The 19,736-nt window shown below is 49.3% G+C and overlaps 1 protein-coding gene across 1 annotated transcript; it reads left to right on the top strand.

The window, feature by feature from the left end:
* Nucleotides 1-4,915: 4,915 nt before the first annotated feature.
* On the top strand, nucleotides 4,916-18,989 carry LOC135821059 (mucin-4-like). The gene is made up of 6 exons (XM_065334121.1): nucleotides 4,916-5,320; nucleotides 7,579-7,702; nucleotides 9,827-10,030; nucleotides 10,908-11,096; nucleotides 11,802-15,884; nucleotides 17,152-18,989. The coding sequence occupies exons 2-5, from the start codon at nucleotides 7,597-7,599 to the stop codon at nucleotides 15,845-15,847; spliced, it is 4,545 nt and encodes a 1,514-aa protein (XP_065190193.1). The 5' UTR covers nucleotides 4,916-5,320; nucleotides 7,579-7,596; the 3' UTR covers nucleotides 15,848-15,884; nucleotides 17,152-18,989.
* Nucleotides 18,990-19,736: the final 747 nt, after the last annotated feature.

Raw genomic sequence — 19,736 nt, 5'->3', positions numbered from 1 at the left:
TCAGCAGCTCATGAGTCATGCATGTGCACTTGTAGGGTTAGTGGAAGCAGGTATTGTACTACTCCCTGAGTGGAAGTACATGACTGTATCATTATGTGAAGAGAAGCCAGGCGTCCAAACCAACCCAAAATACTCTTGCCTTATTCTTCGGTGAAATAGTTATAAAAAATTGTCTTACTAAACAACAGTGAGCATAGAAGCAACCTCGATGCACCCAATAATATGGCATCCGGGAACAGCAAGTGTTGCACGAGGATCCCAAGAACACGTCAAGTTCCATGCTACCCGCCGCCATCAAAAGAACGAAGGATAACTGTGCTAGCCTAGTTCATATTCAATGTAACGCCAACGGTACGGGATATAGGAGCCTGTTGGGAAGGCGTGGGTGAGCTGTAAAATCTTGTACGGTTCGCACAGCACAACATACATGCAGCAGTTATTAATAATATTAATAATCTTTATTTCAGGATTACCCAAAGGCTAACGCCTATCTGGAGGATCTCCTATTATTTTGATTGCGACGGTTAACGTCGACGGACGAGAGTCATAAAGCACAGTCCATGGGGGTTGACGTTTCTGGGCTTCCTTTCCGAAAGGAAAGTTTTATTTCTTCTCAAAAAAAGCAGAATCATGCTGATTATACCAGTCTGTTATGAAGACAAGGAAGCAGCCATGGACATTGTGCCATACTAAAGGAACGACAGGTAAAAGATAAAGCACTTCATCTGAAAACTCAAGGACTATCCATAAATACAGCAAATGATAATCCTAGCCTGGTAATGTCCAACTCCGTCATGTGAGCCATTCGGTGAGTTATCATGGGAAGCATAATGTTCGAAATGCTGAAATTTGAACAGTTGCAGTTGTGTTCGTCGCCACACAATGCCATCGCCAGTTCACATTTGAAATGTAGCCATTTTTACGCTTGTGTCCCTGTACACGGCATGGAAGGCTGAGCAGTTTCAACTCTTCCATCTTCCTGATCTGTACAGTAGTGCGGTTGCGTTCCCGTTCCTGACACATCGGTCTCCGCTAACCAGCATCATGAGCACTCCAATGGTTCCCGCCGCTCCTTCCGTATCGTCCCAGCGCGCCCCGTCAAAATGTGAATTACTGTAGGCAACGGAGCCAGTGTATGATGAAGGCGAATGCACTGTTTGATGATGCTCCAACAAATCCTTTCTAAGACTGAGACCCAGCCGGAGCCGCATCGTCGTCATTACCAGCTAATCATGGGGAGGTATAATGTGACTTTCCACCACTCCCTGATTCAATCATAGTTTGCGAGCCTGCGCCAAACTGCTTTCTCACTAGAGCCAGGCATTGGATACATAATGGCTTCAGTAAGGTTTACAATGCTATGTCTCTGGCCTAAGTCCAAGTCTAGATACAGCTGCTCAGAGTCAGGGCTGATGAAGTGTTCATATCGGAAGTGAGACTTCAACAGTAGCTAGTACACATCAGGACTGAGGACTTCGCAGCGTTTCTCCAGCACACTTGTTCTCTCCTTCAACTCAGATACTACTTGAAGTACTACTAAAGGCCATCTGGCTCACACACTCAGTCCTTCCACCCCTCATTTTCGTGGTTTGGGCTTCCACTCTTGACTCGACAGGTTCCTGGCCTCTCCGCAGTCTGTCCTCAGGAGACTGGGGTCGCTCTGGAGCTAGTGCAGCCGAATCGAAGGGAATCGAGTTCTTTCTCAGACGTCCACAAACTTTCGTTGTGCTTGACTTCGCTTCCACTGCGGGAAAGTAGTCACACTTCAGGACCACGACGTGCTTGTTGCAGCCTACACCAATGATACTAAAATAATATTCCCTCATTTTTTCTGCCTCCCGGCCGGCCGGCTCGAAAAGGAACGTATGGAATGGGAGCCTCAGTTCCATCTCTCGTCTGCTAGTGCATTCAGGAGCGTAGCAGCGCTTCGGCATGACGATACAAGCCGAATCAAAACAACTCTACTCTCTAGCCAAAAAAACTAGCTCAGTGTTCGTCAGGCAAAAAGCGAAACTTCGAAAGTCACGAACTCAAAAGGTGGGGAAGTCAGAGTCAGAAGGTCCACTTGCCCCGTCTCGAACCCAGACAATCTTTGTGCAAGTCATCTATTATGCGATTACAGTCAGACCTCGCTTAAACCGCACACATCCGTTTTGCACAAAAATATCCGGATAGGCGAGGGAACCGGATAACCGAACACCGGTTATGTTGGATGCACTATGCGTACTGTAAATCTGTAACCAGCTATGTTCTTCCGGATATCGCGGATGGCGAGGGATCCGGATAAAAGAGGACCGGATAAGCGAGGTCTGACTGTATTCGATTTTGGTAGGAATTATGCGAAAAATTATGCTAGCATAATCTGTCAAGGCCTAAGTCGTAACTTTATGTCTTTGAAATCAAGTTCTTGTACTTCTAAATGTATTCCAGCCTATACGGTCATCCCGGAAATAAAGATAATAATACATGTAATAATAATCTCTCACTTTTTCGTTCTCACTTTTTTGTTGCTGATACACACTTGTCATGCTTAGTTCTTTAAAATAATAATAATACAGTGTGATAATAATTTGATAACCGCAATCAGTAATGCAAGCTGGATCGACATTTGTGTACACTTTATTTATGTAATGTAAAACTGTGGAGACAATGTGCAATAAAACGATGAAAATGTGAAGAAATGGTGTAGAGAAAATGAGGATTCAAACAAGTTTTCGTACAACACTCATCAGGAATCTTCGTTGTACTAAAGGACAATGAAAACAAAATTGACCTATTATAGAAAATCTAAGTTAGAGAAATAACAATAAGAACTATCCTTAACATGTAGATGCACCTCTGCTGCGTTTGCATGTTCAATAGCTAAGAGACTTGAATAACGACTGATAAAGACTGATTATTTCCTTTGTTACTCCCTTCATTGGTTGATGTACTTTGCCTGTCGCTGCAAATTCTTTATTATTGTTTTGATGTTGGAGTTCGGATTGAGTTTCTTTCCTTTCTTCCTCTTCCTTCCCCTATTTCTTGTCCCTTTGGTTTTTAGCTTTTTATTTTTTCACTTTATTTTTGCTGTCCCACCTATGGAAATATTTCCCGGTGGGTCTGGCTTATCGCCTTCGAAAGAAGTGAATAGAGGAGACATAATACTGACTGGGTAGATGAGCTCCTGGTGTAGACAACCTCGAAAGAGTAACGATCTCGGGTATGGCGAATAATGACACCACCTTCATACCTACAGTCGATCACTTCACTGCATGTCACAGTATTCAACCTCAAGACTGAGAACTTTAACAGTCTGTATCGGGTGTCGAAAGGTTGACTGTGCATGGCTGGTACTCTGAGCAAGAGAATATAGTCAGACATCACATAACCCCGGCGGCACACATCTGTGTTCCACAAAATATCCGGATAGTCGAGGGAACCGGATAATCGAACACGCATACTGTATTGTATGCATGACATAATTGCGCTGTAAATCGGTAACGGGCGATTTTCTCCCAGATGGCAAATGATCCGGATAAAAGAGGACCGGATAAGCGAAGTCTGACCGTGCTGTATCTTGCCAGTAGTACAGTGTAGTACATCAAGCAGCCACCGCTGACAACAATAGCAAAAACAACAACAACGACAACAACCGTTGAGCAGTTGCAGCTGACCAGCAGAAGCAGCAGCAACAAGGGACATAAGGTTACTTATCCCGCAGGACCCACACCGTAAATCTATGCTGTGGTCTCCAAACTCCATAAAGCGGGAGCACGATTTGTGGAAGCAGTTTTTGCGCACCAAGCCTTGTTGTGGCCGATTTTTGTGTTGGGATTTTTGTGTTTATAACGTCGGACAAGTTTGAGCGAGAACATTGACCATCAATTCTGTAACTTGGCTAACTTGTGACTAATGACCACGGTTAGGGACCGGCGGATTCTGCTCGAAAAGGTGGCAGATTCTGCTCGAAAAGCAGTGAAATTGGCAGAACCATACAAACCTTATGGCGGGCAATTCCTCGAATTCTGCTCCATTTCTTTATCCACATACCAAATATGCATGAAACTTACCAGAAAAAGTACCGAATTCTGCCAATTTTTCTGCCGGCAGAATCCGCCGGACCCTAACCACGGTCCACCCTAGCCATTGGCGGACTATGCTCGGCCAATCCTCAAATTATGCTTTTGATTATGCCACAATTATGCCAACAAATATGCTGAATTATGCTTGGTTCCACTATGTATTCACGCTGTATATAGAGGATTGAGAAACCACGCGTACACACACGGCCATGCCCTAAGCATAATTTTTGTCTAAACCGAAAGATTATGCCGATCTTACACGTTGGAATCCGTATAATTATGGCCCGGAGCATAATTTTTTTGACGAAATCCCAAGATTATGCCAAATATTATGCCGGCATAATCCGCCAAGGGCTATGACAAGGAGTCGTAACTGGGGTATTAAAACAAAAAAAAAAAACATCTGCAGGCTTTCTGACAAAGCTGTATTATGCCCCTAAGCATAATTTTTGTCTAAACCGAAAGATTATGCCGACCTTACACGTTGGAATCCGTATATTATGCCGGAGCATAATTTTTTGACGAAATCCCAAGATTATGCCAAATATTATGCCGGCATAATCCGCCAAAGCCTATTCATGATTCCTCTTTTCAAGATCTGAACTGGTCGGATATTATAGGCATGCAGCGAGGTCGCTACAATAATAATTGTACCGACCTTATATCACTGAAATAATTATCACGCATGCACGTGCCACTAGTCCGTGACCACTGACTATGTACGTAGACTAGACTCGCCTACGAGTAGATCTACGCTGGTATGGTAAAAAGCAGGGCTGTTCCTTGCCTCGCAAGATCACAAAACTGCGAAAGGTCAAGTACAAAAAGACGTACATGATTGTACTCATCTCTGAACTCTCCGCCGTACATCATCATCAAGTCCCGAGTCGAAGTTCGTATGAGTTTCTTTCTGGCTGCCTGCATTTTGACATACAGCATCTTCCCCAGGCATGGAATGGCGGCAGCGGACCAGGAACTAAAACTTGCCTGGTCTAGTTTGCTGCACTGTCTGACATAATCCTTGCTGGGGTTTTCGGAGCCCGGCATAAGTTTTGATGAGCTGAATCGAAGAACAACCTGCTCTGCTCAGGACCAAATCCGCTCAAAATACTTCAAACCTTGAGGTTGTTCCGCCTGGCAGCAGATAGCCGAAGTGTGGTGAGAGCAGTTGACAACCACGAAGCGCGATTTGCGCGTGGTTGGAGGTGCAGTGGAAGTCGAAGTGTTGCAAGTATGGACGAATGGGCCTAAATTAGGTGAGCTCCCAGGGACTGCATTTGTTGTAGAGGTCAGTTCACAGTTCGTCCTTTGATCCTGCAAGTACTCAGCATTTGTGAGCGGAGAGTCTTTTCGTAATCGTATTCTCATACAAAGAAACACACAGTCGTAGATACGTTGGAGGGTTACATTATCTATCTAAAAATTTACCCCACCTTAGGTACAGGCAGGCATTGCTGTCTTCTCGCTGTGGATCATGCATACATGAATGATTACGGTGACAATTATAAATTTATAATAATAATCATAGAAAATGACCAGGCACCTACAGTGGAGGAAGTGCTAGTAATAAGATGTCAAGATTTCGAAGTGTAGCACAACTCCATTGTACCCTTGTCATAGCAAATTATAATAATTATCTCGCACACACCCGCACTCCATCCGTGGCCCCACACAATCTTGGGTCATCCAACTTCTCACCCAGGCCAGGCACCGTAAATTTTGAAGACTGAGTGCGGAATATTGTGTAGCCAGAGACGAAGTGTGTGTGTGTGTGTGTCAGGCCCGTCGCACCGACTTTGGAGGTGGGGCGGCCATGGAAGCGGGGTCCGGGGGTCCTCCCCCGGGAAAATTTCAAGAATTGAAGCCAATTGCAAGCATTTCCAGGTATTTGGCGCCATTTCAGTGTACGGTAACTACAATGAAAGTCTTTTTGATTCTGCAACAAACGAAGAAGACGCTACAATCAGGACAAACATTACCCTCCCCGGGAAAAAATTCAAAAATTGAAGCCAATTGCAAGCATTTCCAGGCATTTGGTGCCATTTCAGTGTAACTGCAATGAAAGACTTTTTTCTGCAACAAACCACGATTGGGGACAAGGATTTGTCACGTTTGCGCTAAGCTGCGATTATGCATTGTGCTTTGTTGTAATGTGCTCGAAAAAAAAAAAAAAAAAAAACGGCCGAAAAAGTGGGGCGGCCTCAGCCGCCCCAGCCGCCCCAGCCGCCCCGGCTGTGACGGCCTTGTGTGTGTGTGTGTGTGTGTAGGTGTGCATGTGTGTGTGTGTGTGTGTGTGTGTAGGTGTGTGTGTGTGTGTGTGTGTGTGTGTGTGTGTGTGTGTGTGTAGGTGTGTGTGTGTGCGCTGTGATTTGCTAGGATGTAAAAAATTGACGGTTTGCACGAGACACAGTTAGGGGCCATCCGGCATAATCGATAATTTTCACGGAACGAAAAAGTTTAGTTTCAACCCTCCACTACCCCACATGAACGAAAAATATAGTTGACTTGAGCGCGAGAATGGACTGACGTTTCAGCTATCGATAGCTTTCAAAACGAACCTCTCCTTGACCCACCCACCCAGAAACGAAACTTTTTTCGTTTCGTGTAAAAGTTCGATGATTATTGACGGCCAAGAACACTGAGTTTCTCACATCCGTACTGGGAATGTCCTCAAGGATCAAGGCTCAGATGCAGCTTCTAAAATGGTGCCATGGCTAGGATGGCGAGGTGGTAGTTAAAAAAAAGAGGAGCTTTGCAGTTAGGGTCTGCATCGTGGTTGATCCATGCACGTACACACGAGTGCTGAAGGTGTCCAGGGCAATGTTTGACTACCAGCACTGAGTCATTTGAAACTAAGGAGATGGCATGGGCATCTGGACTGTGAAATGACATGTGTTTTGTTCCCCCAGTCGGCCCAGACAGATTCTGCCCCGCTCGCCTTGATATTTTGCCGCAAAATGTTGCTGCGAAATTTTCGATATTTTGCCGAGCTTGGCACTAGAAACTCGATATTTTGCTCCATTTTGCTCCGGAAAAACGTATATTTTATCCACTTCCCGTACAATCCCGTCCAACGTTTCAGAAAACTTGCATGGTCGGTTTCTTAACACGGGTTTCTCAACACGGGTTTCCACGCACGTGTCCCTGAGTTCTTCCAAAATCATGTCGATCCACAGTGAATCCCAGTGATATTTCGGTGACATGATCTCGTTCTGGGCAGTTTATCATGCTGAACAGGGAAGAAACAAGGAAATCCAAGTATCAGGCATCGATTTATCCAACATCTCGATATTTTGCTCCGATTTTGCCGGCAATTTCTGCTCTTTCAATTCTTCGATATTTTGCCGAAAGAATTGCCGGCAGGATCTGTCTGGGCCTACCCCCCGTGCTACCCACTCCAGTTTTCCTTGGGGGAGGGCCGATTTTAGGGTAGGCGTTTGCGCAGGCGTATAGTTAAAAAAAAAAACTTTCACAGACTGAGCTATAGTCTTCCTTTACGTCATTTCTGGTCCAGGTTGTACAGCTGGTTGTCATGGCTACCCCACTGTTCAGTCCCAGCTTCGTGCTCCTGTTCTCAATCGCTTTGTCGTTGCCAACGGTAACCAAGCAGGAGAACAGTGATGACTGTGGCGAGAATGGTGAGATGTTTTGGTTTGCACTGTACGTGTGTTTGTGTATGTGTGTTTGTGTATGTGTGTGTGCGCGCGCGCCCGTGTGTGTGTATGTGTGTTTGTGTGTGTGTGTATGTATGTGTGTGTGTGTGTGTGTGTGTTTGTGTATGTGTGTTTGTGTATGTGTATGTGTGTGTGCGCGCGCGCCTGTGTGTGTGCTTGTGTGTGTGAGCGTTCTCTACCATGTTTCCACGTTTCGTGCCGGCTTACTTTTCGCGATGTTACGCCCATTTCGAAAGCGGCGAAGGGTTCCGGACCGCTAAGGTTTCCGTGTTTACCGTATCCTGCAATGTAATTCCCATCTTCTGCTTATACAGGCCCGGCTTAGTGGCTCATTTCTTTGAGCATTCGTTTCAGCCCTACAATCCATTCAGAAAAAGATGAGCCCTGGCTCTGGAGAGCTCCTGTATTTGGTGATTTTTCGTGATTTTGTGGTACACTGTGCAGTGCCGCGAGATTTGAAACTTGAAAAAGGGTCCAAAAACGGAACCTCAACTGGGGGTTCGAACCTCAAATGTACTGTTATGCAAGTGGAGTGAACAGCCTGGAGTTTCATGGTTTTCCCCCAATTCAGTGCTTCAGGGGCAAAACCTGGCCGAAATCCTGTTCTTGTCATGGCTTGCTCTTTGGTGAAATAGACTTCAAAAACATAATTGGAAGATCAGTCCATAGGGATTGCCAAAAATATTGTGACAAAACCTCAAAATTTGAAGCAGGGCTGAGGCTTCCTGCAGCTTCATCTCTGAAAGGAATTCGGGTGGACACACCCATTCCCATAGCGCTGCACATCACATCCGAACCAGTTCCGTTATTTTTACGTTTCGGCACTTGGCCATCGTCAGGTAATAACAATGAATACCGTGGAAGCCACACAAGAGCAGTATAATTATATACAGTCAACTTCGCTTATAACGACTGCGGATATAACGACAATTCGCGAATAACGACATAATTTTCATGCCCAGAGCAAAGTCCCTTCCAACTGTGACACATATAATGAGACTTCGGGTATAACGACACTTCGCGAATAACGACACTTCGCGAATAAGGACACTTTTCGGATGCCCCGCTGAGTGTCGTTATAAGCGAAGTTGACTGTACGCAGAGAGCAGTATATATACGCAGAGTTTTGTTTTTTTGGCGCTACACTCTGCGTAACGCCATGGCACCCTTCACAGAGCACAATGCAATGGTGCGCTACCTTCTGCTGCTTCTTCTCCATGATGTGCTAGTTGCACCTTCTCTCTCTCTCTGTCCCCCCCCCCCCCTCTGCATACTACTGAAGTAGGTGACATAATTCGCATCTTTTTTTGCCGCTACACTCTGCGTATATATACTGCTCTTGTGTGGCTTCCACGGTATTCATTGTTATTACCTGATGATGGCCAAGTGCCGAAACGTCGTAAAAATAACGGAACTGGTTCGGATGTGATGTGCACCTCGAAATTTGACCCATTTATGGCCAAAAGCGAGGATATCATCATTTTCTGAATGGACTGTTGTAAGAATTGTGTCAGCTATCCTGAACATTAGACTAGTAAACATACATGTACGAAAAGACCACGTCAAGACAATTTTAGAACAGCAATAAAATAAGGCAGCTATGCTGCCATCACTATACACCAACGGAGGAGCAGGTTTGCAGAATTGATTTTCACGTAAGTTTCATCAGCGAAATATCACCACCATCCTGAATATGTGGTATGTTACTCAGTTGTGGTTCGGCTTATTTTGCTATTTTCTTCATGCCGGTATTCTGCTATTGCTGCTTTTTCTGATGCTGCTGTTACCGATGCTGCTGGGAGTACTGCCGTTGATACTGGTACGGATGTGTGTGTGTGTGTGTGTGTGCGCGTGCGTGTGTGTGTGTGCGTGCGTGTGTGTGTGCGTGCGTGTGTGTGCGTGCGTGTGTGCGCGTATGTGTGTGCATGCATGTGTGTGTGTGTGTGTGTGTGTGTGTGTGTGTGTGTGCGTGCATGCGCGCGTGTGTGTGTGTGTGTGTGTGTGTGTGTGTGTGTGTGTGTGTGTGTGTGCGTGTGTGCGTGCGTTCACACGTACATGCTTGCCCTCTGCATTGCCGCTCCAATCCAGGGCTGTGCCCGCTGATACCAAACTCCACCAATATACACGGACATCTGATTTACTCAAGTCGAGCGGTTGGCGGCACAGCAACTCTCGCGTGCCAGGATGGCTTTCGACCGGCGCAAGGCTCTACATTCGTCTGCACCAGGCAAGCCGCGGGCACGCGTGAAGGCGCGAGCTGCCTGTGGACGGGAGCTAGGTTTGCATGCAACGGTAAGACAATGCGTGTGTACAGCAATTTCTGTAGGGTTTGGCTGTGTGGGAACTGCTTGTGGCCAGGAGCTAAGCTTTCAAGCAACGGTAAGACAATGCGTGTGTACAGTAATTCCTGTCGGGCTTGGCTGCATTGGAAACCAGATTGTGGAGGTTTGCGATAATTATGTGCATAGGCAGAACTTCATATTCGGCCAGGATTTTACAAGGTTTTGACCAGGTTTTGACTAGGATTTGACACAGTTTTGACTAGGATTTGACCAGGTTTTGAGCAGGATTTGACAAAGTGATGTGACAGTTTGGAAAAATAATTTTGGTAGGTCAGCAGAGGCTACGATATCTTCACTCGCTTAGTTGTTATCTGGATGTCGTGACACAAGCACAAACTTACAGGGGTGTCGGAAGGTATTTCAGTGTGGTACGGTCAGCCATCTGAAGTACAATTTACTTGGGGGGGGGGGCTCCTGAGCTGAAAATTTGGAAATTTAGAGCCCAGAAATGTGTACTTTATTGATTCACGGGGTACCCTGGGACAAAAGGTGGTACGGTTAATACCGTAGTGACCGCACCATGTCCAACGCCCCTGAATCATAATCATTGTAAAGAAATGAGGATGACACCTAGCCACTCGTGGCAAGGCTGTGCTCGCCGTGCACCTAGTATTTACTGTTTCCTCTTGTTGCTGCTGCTGCTGCTGCTGCTGTTTCTGCTACTGTTGCTGCTGCTGCTGCTGCTACTGCTGCTGCTACTGCTGCTCTCGTCGGTGGTACTACTGCTTGTGCTGCTGCTGGTGCTGCTGGTGGTGGTACTGCTGCTTGTGCTGGCATTGCTGCTGCTGCTGCTGCTGCTGCTGGTGGTGATGTTGTTTCCTGTTCAGTAATCGCCGCCTACTGCCCTATGCTGGATATACCGCAAGGATCCGTATCTAGCCAGGATGCTAGCGTCGGCAGTGTGGTGCGTGTGGACTGCGATGCAGGCTACCAACGCTCTGGCGCTCTGTATCTCACCTGCAACGCTGTCACTGCCGAGGCTGGGCGATGGAGTTCAAACGAAACCATCTGCTCCGGTACGTATCGTTGTTCGTTCTCACTACAGTCAGGACTGTGTATTGAACTGTAAAGTAGAAATTATGCCCTTTAATATGGGCCATCCGGCATGATCGATAATTTTCACGAAACGAGAAAGTTTAGTTCTGCCCCCCCCCCCCCATAGGGGCGCACAGATTATTCCCGAAATAATTTGGGAATACTATCGTTGAGAAAGTTTTGGGCATTTTAGGGGAATTCTATCGATCTTTTGCCAGATCCATTGACCTTCAGAAGAGTTTTGGGGGAATTCTGTCAATTTTGTGCGTGCGAGCATAATCCGCGCACCCCTACCCCCCCCCCCCCCCCTGAATGAAAAATATATTGATTGACGGCTAAAAATGGATTGTTGTTTCAACTATCAACATGTTCATAATGAAACTCTCCTCGACCCACCCGGTACCCATGAACGAAACTTTTTTCGTTTTGTATAAAAGATTGATAATTACTCGAAAATTGATGTGGTCTCCTTTCCGGCTGTCGCAGCCTTGGTCTAATGTACAGTGCTGGCAACTGAAGTCCGACCCCCTTGGCGGCGCGGCGCGCCACCAGGGGGGTCGGATTTCAGTTGCCAGCACTGTATCTGACAAATTGCGTGTGTGTGTGTGTGTCTGTTTGTGTGTGCATGTGTCTCTGTATGTGCACGTGTGCGCATGCCTGTCTGCGTCTTCTCTGCCGCACTGCAGAGATCGACGACGTCGTCGTGCCGAGGATCAGCGGTGTGAAGCTGGCCTACGTAGCTGTCCCCACGGCAACCTGCTCCTTTCTCATCATGCTGGCATTTGCGCACTACTTACACCGGAGGAAACGAAAATGGAGAAGAAGTAGAAAGGGCAAGAGAACCAGTATACAGTGTAGCAAGAGTGAAGACAGCGCTCCTGTCCTGGACAGTTTGACAGGCAAGCACGAGCCGCCGCTCTTCATCATTGCGACGGAAAGCGAAGAGGAAGAAGAGCCGTGTGTTGTTCGCAACAAACGTCACCTGCAGCAGCAGCAGCACACGATGGCCAACAGGAGCCACAGCATGGAGACATCGGCCGTTCCTCAGTGGGAGGCGCGGGCCACCATCATGAAAGACGAGACGGACTCGTTCACGGCGTCGTCTAGCGATGCGGCTCACGCCTCCTCGGCGGCCGGGTACATCAGCTCCGATGAAATCTCCTCTCTGGAACTGATGTCGCTACGCTCGTCCGTTTTCAGTATGGCCGATCCCAGTAGCCGCGTCGCGCATGCCTGTAGTCCCATGCAGATGCGGAAGCGTGGCGGTGGTCGTGACTACGCCGTCCTGGTCAGGGCCAATCACAGCAACGACACAGACGACGAAATGCTAGGTGCTGGTGCGGTCGGGGCCGGTGGTGACGAGCGTAGAATCTCCGTGCATAACCTGCCGCTGAGCAGACTGAGCGAAGGTGAGGTAGATGACGACAACATTGCGAGTCAGCAATCGAGCCGTCCATCGTATCTCGCACTCCATCAGCAACATCTGAACGGCAAGATTGGCGGCAACGGCGCCCATGTTACCGATGAAGCAGTGGCGGCGGCAGAGGCGACAAGACTGACGCCAGTGCACAATCCCGTCCACAGTCCTGGTCGGGGACGACGCAAGAGCGCCGACACGATACTGAGCTGCGTATCGACACGGTCACAACGCCGCTCCTCCCTGCACCCGCGTGTTAACCCAAGCACCAGCGAGGACGAGGAGCAAGGCGGCAGGAACTACCAGCAACCCTTCAACTCCATTTCAGTCCACGACATCCTCGACGGCCGCTTGTCGAAGGAGCAGGCAACTAGCGAGGAGAGCCCTGCTTGTTCGCTGTCGAAGAGTGCCGGAGACTTGCTGAACGTAAACGAGTCGAAATTCAGCGCGCCCGTGGACCGAACAGGAGATGACCCGTACCAGCAGCCATTCGCGATGTTTGGTACGTACCGCAACTCGCACAGTGACGGCAATGTATCGTACGAACCTCGCAGATCCCTTCCCAGCATGCTGGTAAAGGCCGGGGCACCGGCAGTGAATCCAGCGGCTGTGACGACTCCAACCGGGACAATTGATGATGGAGGGCCTGAGCAGGAGGACCCGTATCAGGAACCGTTCAACACGCTGAACATTAGCCGTTCCGGCAGCCAGCAGTACTCTCGCCACACGAGCAGCAGCAGCAATGACTCGCGCTGTCAGCCGCTTCACCAGCCACCGAGGCACCGGAGAGGTGGCAGGGGCAAAGGGGGGCAGGGACTTCACAGCAGTCGCACCGACAGCCTCTCCAAGAGCACCGGGGATCTGGTTCGTTGCGCCAGCGCTCGCGCTCGCGTCAACTTTGACGTGGTTCACACCCCAGCGTTGTCCCAGTCTCGTTCCGCGGTGAGCGTGTCTCGCAAACTGCTTTCTCCGACAACCTCCAAGCAACGGTTGCCCATGCCGCCACCACCCTTGCCCAGTCAATTGTCCTTGGGTCCCTTCGACGCAGCAGCGGCACTAGCAGCGCCGGTGATCCTGCGCTCTGACGCTCAATCTCCGCCGAACGCCGACACCGGTGAGGTCGTGGGACACAATGGTTCAGCAGAGGGCGCGTTGCAGTTCCCCCGTGTGTTCAGCACTCAAGAGGGTCGCAGCCAGACACCGACGACCGCGGCGATAGGGAATTCGATGACGTTGGCAGCGGCCGCGCTGCACATATCCGAGGAGTACGAATGCCCAGTCACCCTGTCGCCACCCGAAGCCGCCCGGGGTGGTGAGCCGAAATCCCGACCGCAGGCGATGGAGCTGAATCCCGCCGAGTGCCTCGCTCCGCCCCCGTCACGCAGCACCACGCCACACATCACACGCAAGAAACTGGCCGTCTCCGTGACAAACAACCCGTCTCTGGCGACCGCCGGGGACGCGTTGTCCGACAACGAGAGTATTGGCTATGTGAAAGTCGACTGGGAGGATCGCGACGTGCGCATGCGTGAAGATAGCATCAGCGATGAGACACCCCTGGCGTCCCTAACGTCGGGCGCATCGTCGGACGTAGCAGCCGTCGACGGGAAGCGCCCGGTCTACGGGCGCATTCGGGCGAATGGCAGCCAGAAAAAGCCGGGAAAGTCGTCGCAGAAGCACACTCGGGCAATCTCCCCATTGGGCACGAGTCCAGGCAACGGGGGTGCTTCCACTAGTGCCAGCACAACGCTGGGTAGTAGCAACTTGAGCGCGGCGCTTCAACGTTACACAAGTATCATCGTGCGACGCCACAAGCACAACACTGCTGCCGCCGCCAACTACCACGAGGAGCCAACGCCGCAGCGACAATCGACCGGCCCGCTCCGCCAAGCCATGTCGTTTCACTCACTTTCGACCGGTTTTGCGGGTGCCAGCAACAGCAACAGTGCCACCACCGCCACCGCCATCGCCACTCCCAGGTACAGCTCCATGAAGAAGATGCGTAGGGGCAAGGCGGCCAAGTCGGACGAGGTCAAGCGGTCTCCCATGGACGGTCCTGGCTCCGCACAGTACGGTAACGTGGGCGAGGCCGCTCTACCGCCACCTCCGCTGCGCGCAGCGGGGAAAACCGGCATCAGGGCGTCGCTATCGAGCATGGCTGCGATCCAGCCTCTCGCTTCCGCAGGCACAGGTGCCGCCAACCCACCACCGAGCCCAACGTATGCGCCGGCGAAGAGCTCAACGTATGCGCCTGCGAAGAGCTTCAGGGGCGCGCATTCTGGGGCCCGCAGCCTGGATGCGGACGCAATGATAGGGTCGACAGCGTACGGGATTCTCGACGATGGCAGCAGTGGTGGTGCGGCAGGCACCAGTTCCGTCACCGGTAACAGTGTGTTTCGCGTCTCGACGACCGTGGACTTCCTCGACGACGGGTCCGGGGGTGAGGACGGCGGGGAAGAAGATCCGTATATGATATACCGCTCGCTGCCTGCGCAGAGCGCCGATGTGCTGTCGAATGTCTGCAACTATGGATACATCGCCAACCAAGCCCGCCACTATCAGGAGATCAATCGACCCTTGCTGGAGTCTGCGCCTTCGTCAGCCGCCGTTTCTACCCTGTCCCGTCAGTCCAGCAGTACGCTGAGCTTAAACCTGAGCTCGCAGGCGGAGTCCGTCGACCCAGTGTCCCAGCTTGCTAAGGGCACGTGGGGAATGGAGCCGCTGGCCATCACTCAAGGCAGTACCTGCCCCAGCAGCAACGCAGATGGCAGCTCCGAAGGCTCATACATTACGATCCAGGAGAGCCGACACAGCGTGCTAGACTGTCCAGACACTTCCGCCAGTTCCATCCTGCCGCCAGCAGCCAACAAAGGCAGAGAACTGCGTCTGGTGCCCATCATCTCGAATCGCAGCGTTGACGACATCCTCCATGAGGATCAGGAGTGGGCTGCACCGTCAGTCACCCTTGACACGTCGTCAGCGGCCGAATCCAATGCCCTCGGCCTTGCCCTGGACATGTACTCCGAGCCGGTGTTTGCCCACCGACCGTGTTTGTCCGACAACCTTCGCCGGGCGTCTCTGCCCGAACTGCCGGGTGTGCCGTCAGCTGCAGCCCAGCCGCCGTTCAAAGTGCAAAAGCGCTCCTCGCTGGACGTTGTGCTTGATAGTCTGGGCTTGTCGGCGCCAAAGCCAAACAACAACAACAACAACAGCAACCACAACAACAATACTGCTGCTGCTGGGAGATCCGTGTCGCATCGCGTGTCGTTGCCAACCCTACCCGTGATGGAATGGAACAAAGGCAACTGTACGTAGCATGTGACTATGGGAGTGACAAGACCGTGTATTGGAGGTGAGTGCACCTGGGATTCTGTAATTGAATTGCCCCGCTACATGTTGTAACCGTCAAAAAATAAAATTAATAAAAAAATGCATGTTACAGTGGTCCCTCTCTAATCCGGCCGCGTTTGTGCCACGGAAATCCGCTAGATTAGGGAGGGTGCTGGATTAACAAATCTGATTTACTGCTGCAACGTGCGTGAAGAGGACGTTTTGGCTACTGAAAATTGTGCTGGTTTATCGAGGGTGCTGGTTTGTAAAGTGCTGGATTAAAGAGGGACGACTGTACCTGGAAAAACTTTCACACACCATCTTCAATCCAAGAGATCCTGATGATGGCTCCTGGCCGAAAATTTGATTGAGATAATTATTGTAATTTGCAGCGAAGAGACCACTTGGATTGAAGATGGTGTGTGTAAGGCTTTCCAGGTAATGAAGTGGCTGCAGTGGAGCTTGCGCACATTAAGAAATCCTTTGCATGTTTTTACTTGTATTTAAATTGTATGATGAGCGTTTAGCAACGTGTAATGGTTAGATGGAAACAAGGAAAACGGTGGGGCACAAGTTATGCGTTGGAGTCCACCGACTAAACCAGACTTCGAACAGTCAGACATGCACAAGGTAGCACTGAGATAATCCACGGCAAAGAACCACCTTGTGCACGTCTGACTGTGCAACATCTGGTTTAGTTGGTGGACTCTAACGCATAACTTGTGCCCCACCGTTTTCATTGTTTCCATTATTATTATCCTTGGCTCACCATCTCACCGTTAGGCGCTGCATCTGCCGCTAGGGTTTATCGGGTGTTAGCGGCCGTCGTGAGTTCCCTTCGGGAACGGACACGATAATTTACTTTTTTTTACCATCTGAGTATGTTTAGTAGTTACTAGTAGATTTTTTTGTTTTTTGCAGTGTGATTATACTGTATCCTAGTAAGGATAACATCTGGGTTGCGAATACTTGAATATGGGCGATTGGTATGATAATGGCGATTAGCTGGATATCGCCTATAACTGTGCTGGTGCATCTAGTGTTATTAGCTTCCAGTGCTTCTACTGTTTTGATTTGGCCTCCCTAACAGTCTTTCTCTCTCTCTCTCTCTCTCTCTCTCTCTCTCTCTCTCTCTCTCTCTCTCTCTCTCTCTCTCTCTCTCTCTCTTTCTCTCTCTCTTTCTCTCTCCTTGTCTCTCTTTCTTTCTTTCTCTCTGCCTATCTATCTCATCTCTCCCTCTGACATTGTCTCTCTGTCTATATATTTCTCTTTGCGTGTGAAATATTCAGACCAACACAGCTGTCCGCGAGGAGAAAATGCCACGCTCCGCAACGTCAATCTTCAAGGCAGATCTCACTGTGCTGCAACCCTCATCTCCAGAAAAATGGTGGAGACTGTACGGGCTGAGCATGCACGCTTGCTTGTGCACCGAACATGCCCGTGTTGCCGGAGAGTACTGCGCTAGGCTAGCCTGTGCTGCCGACTCCTACATGTGCAGAATGTCTTGCGTGCAGAGCCCCCGTTGTAGTGCCGATGTGTGCACACTCGTAGCATGTGTGGTCATTCTAGTACGCATCGCGGACGGACGCAATCTCCGGGCATATCGCGAATAGCAGACTCACGAGGACGGAATGCGAATCTAACCTCGCCGCGGCCTGCGTTTTGAGCTGCCGTCACTGCGCGAATTCTCTAGACCTGTAGCGATGCATGCAAAGAGGTGCCCAAGGTGTCGCTCTCTGTTCGCTTACGGGATTGTCCGAGAACTGCCACCGGCTTAGTCTACATACATGTACATACACATCACAGCTTATGGCATGTATTTTTTTTTAATGGATTGAAGCGCGGCTGCATTGTTTGCATGCATAAATGGATAAGTCTCACTGTTACGAACAATCCCTCCCCCCCCCCCACTCCACCTGTCCTTTTGTCTGATGTGCTACACTCGTGGGGTTCGAACAATTGAAGACGGATTTTTCAGTCCACATCGTTGTCTCTTAGTTTGTGTTTCAGCAGAACCGTCTACTTGTACTTGTACTACTTCGATGCTTAAAAAAAAAGATTTAATCAGTGCAAGGGCCGGCCATGCAGTGTCCATAGAGCCAGTGCTGTCACCTGTAGTGCTCTCTAACATTGTTGATGATGTGATGTCCACCGTGACTGCAGCCGAAGAGCTGATCCTCGGCTGCTCCCGGACACAGCGGCAGCTGCCCGCTACTCCTGCCCAGACCTTTCCCAGAGTATGGTGTGTGCTTCGAGTAACACCGTATCGACATCTTTCCCTGTCCCGAATGCATTGAATTCTTCCAGTAAAAACAAGTTCTGTGTTCCCTGTGAGGATTACCGATTCTTCAGCACCGAAAGTGCTGTGCACGAATGGAAGATCTGCTGTAACAATGGATGTAGTCAATTGCTAGTGATGTATTGGGTTGCATTCCTCTTGCTTGCACCTTTTTCTGTGTTAAACTCTATCGAAGGACGGCTGATAATTATTTTCTCCCACCGTATTTGACTCATTTTAAAACTCTAAGGGTTTTTTCTCACTTTTCTTAGACATTGATAATTTCTTCTCTCTCTTCTCTATTCCCATTAATGGTACTATAGATCTAGGATACCTGTTTTGTGTAAGAAGATACACCCTCTATTGGCACGAGCAGAACTTTTTTTACCATCACACAAGTTCTCTCTCTCTCTCTCTCTCTCTCTCTCTCTCTCTCTCTCTCTCTCTCTCTCTCTCTCTCTCTCTCTCTCTCTGCCTCGTCCTTCTCAGCGGGGACAGGTCACAGCATCAAGTTTACTGCCTCAGACGCTTTCCTCCTCTACTTTCCATATGGGCAAGAGTGCAGCACAATGCATTTCTGGTTACATGTATACCGCACTTGCGTGCCTGTGAGCGCGTGTGTGTGTGTGTGTGTGTGTGTGTGTGTGTGTGTGTGTGTGTGCCTGTACATGCTGTGAGACGTGTGCGAGAAAGTAAATCTAACGTTTTAAAATGAATGACATTTCTACGTTATGATAATAAATTCTGTTGAGGCTGTAATGCCTCATATGTGTTATGTGCAGCTATGCCGGAATAGTGAATTCTGGTTAACTGATCTTCTCGTTAAAGTCTGAATTTTGGACAATTGTTAACTTTGCGACTCGATAATAACATGTCTTTTAAAATGTATTATATAATTATGTGTGTGCGTGTGGGTGTGTGTGTGTGCGTGTGTGTGTGTGTGTGCCAGCTAGTTCGGTTGGTGGGTACACTTATGCCTGATTGTGTTGGGTCTGTTGCCAACGGGCTCGGCTACTTGAAGGTGTAATGTTGTACCTGCCACCTTTGTTGGTTCCAGGGTTCATATACTTTCTGTTTGAAGTATACATACCAATCAACCATGGACTGCTTCTGGCTAGATTAAGGCAAAAATTAAAATTTCACCAGTTGTAGTCTTCGGGGTGCTGAGTCGAATGGTCGTGGTCCGAGGAAGCTGAGACGCTCCCTTCCTACTTGAATCCCAATCGAACTCGCGCACTTCCACCGAAACTGGGTGACTGCGCCCTACTAGATGGGGATTTGTATGCAAAATGTCACTAAAAGCGCCATTTCGTTCTTATAAAAGCACGGATGACCGCGATTGGCCCATATGTTGTAGTCTTTTGGACGCTGAGTCGACTGGTTTTGGTCCGAAAAGGCTGCGATGCAGCGTTCCTCCTTTATTCCCAATCGAACATGGTTGAACAAGTGGTCACGTGCTCCTGCGTACGCCAGTCACCTGGTCACCGTGCTTGCAGGGTACTACAACTAAGTTACTTACCAGCCTGTTTGACCTTTTTTGGGTGCAGTCCTGTCACTCGAGTTGAACCTTGGTGTGAAAGTTGTCGCCTGCTGAGG

Source organism: Sycon ciliatum, chromosome 7 (genome assembly GCF_964019385.1).
Source record: "Sycon ciliatum chromosome 7, ocSycCili1.1, whole genome shotgun sequence".
Lineage (NCBI taxonomy): Eukaryota > Metazoa > Porifera > Calcarea > Leucosolenida > Sycettidae > Sycon > Sycon ciliatum.
This window is presented reverse-complemented; position numbering and strand designations above follow the sequence as displayed.

Coding starts and splice junctions, on each gene's coding strand:
- LOC135821059 (XM_065334121.1), top strand. CDS start 7,597: ATGGCTACCCCACTGTTCAGTCCCAGCTTCGTGCTCCTGTTCTCAATC. Junction 7,703..9,826: donor TGATGACTGTGGCGAGAATG/GTGAGATGTTTT, acceptor GCTCCAATCCAG/GGCTGTGCCCGCTGATACCA. Junction 10,031..10,907: donor AGCTAGGTTTGCATGCAACG/GTAAGACAATGC, acceptor TTTCCTGTTCAG/TAATCGCCGCCTACTGCCCT.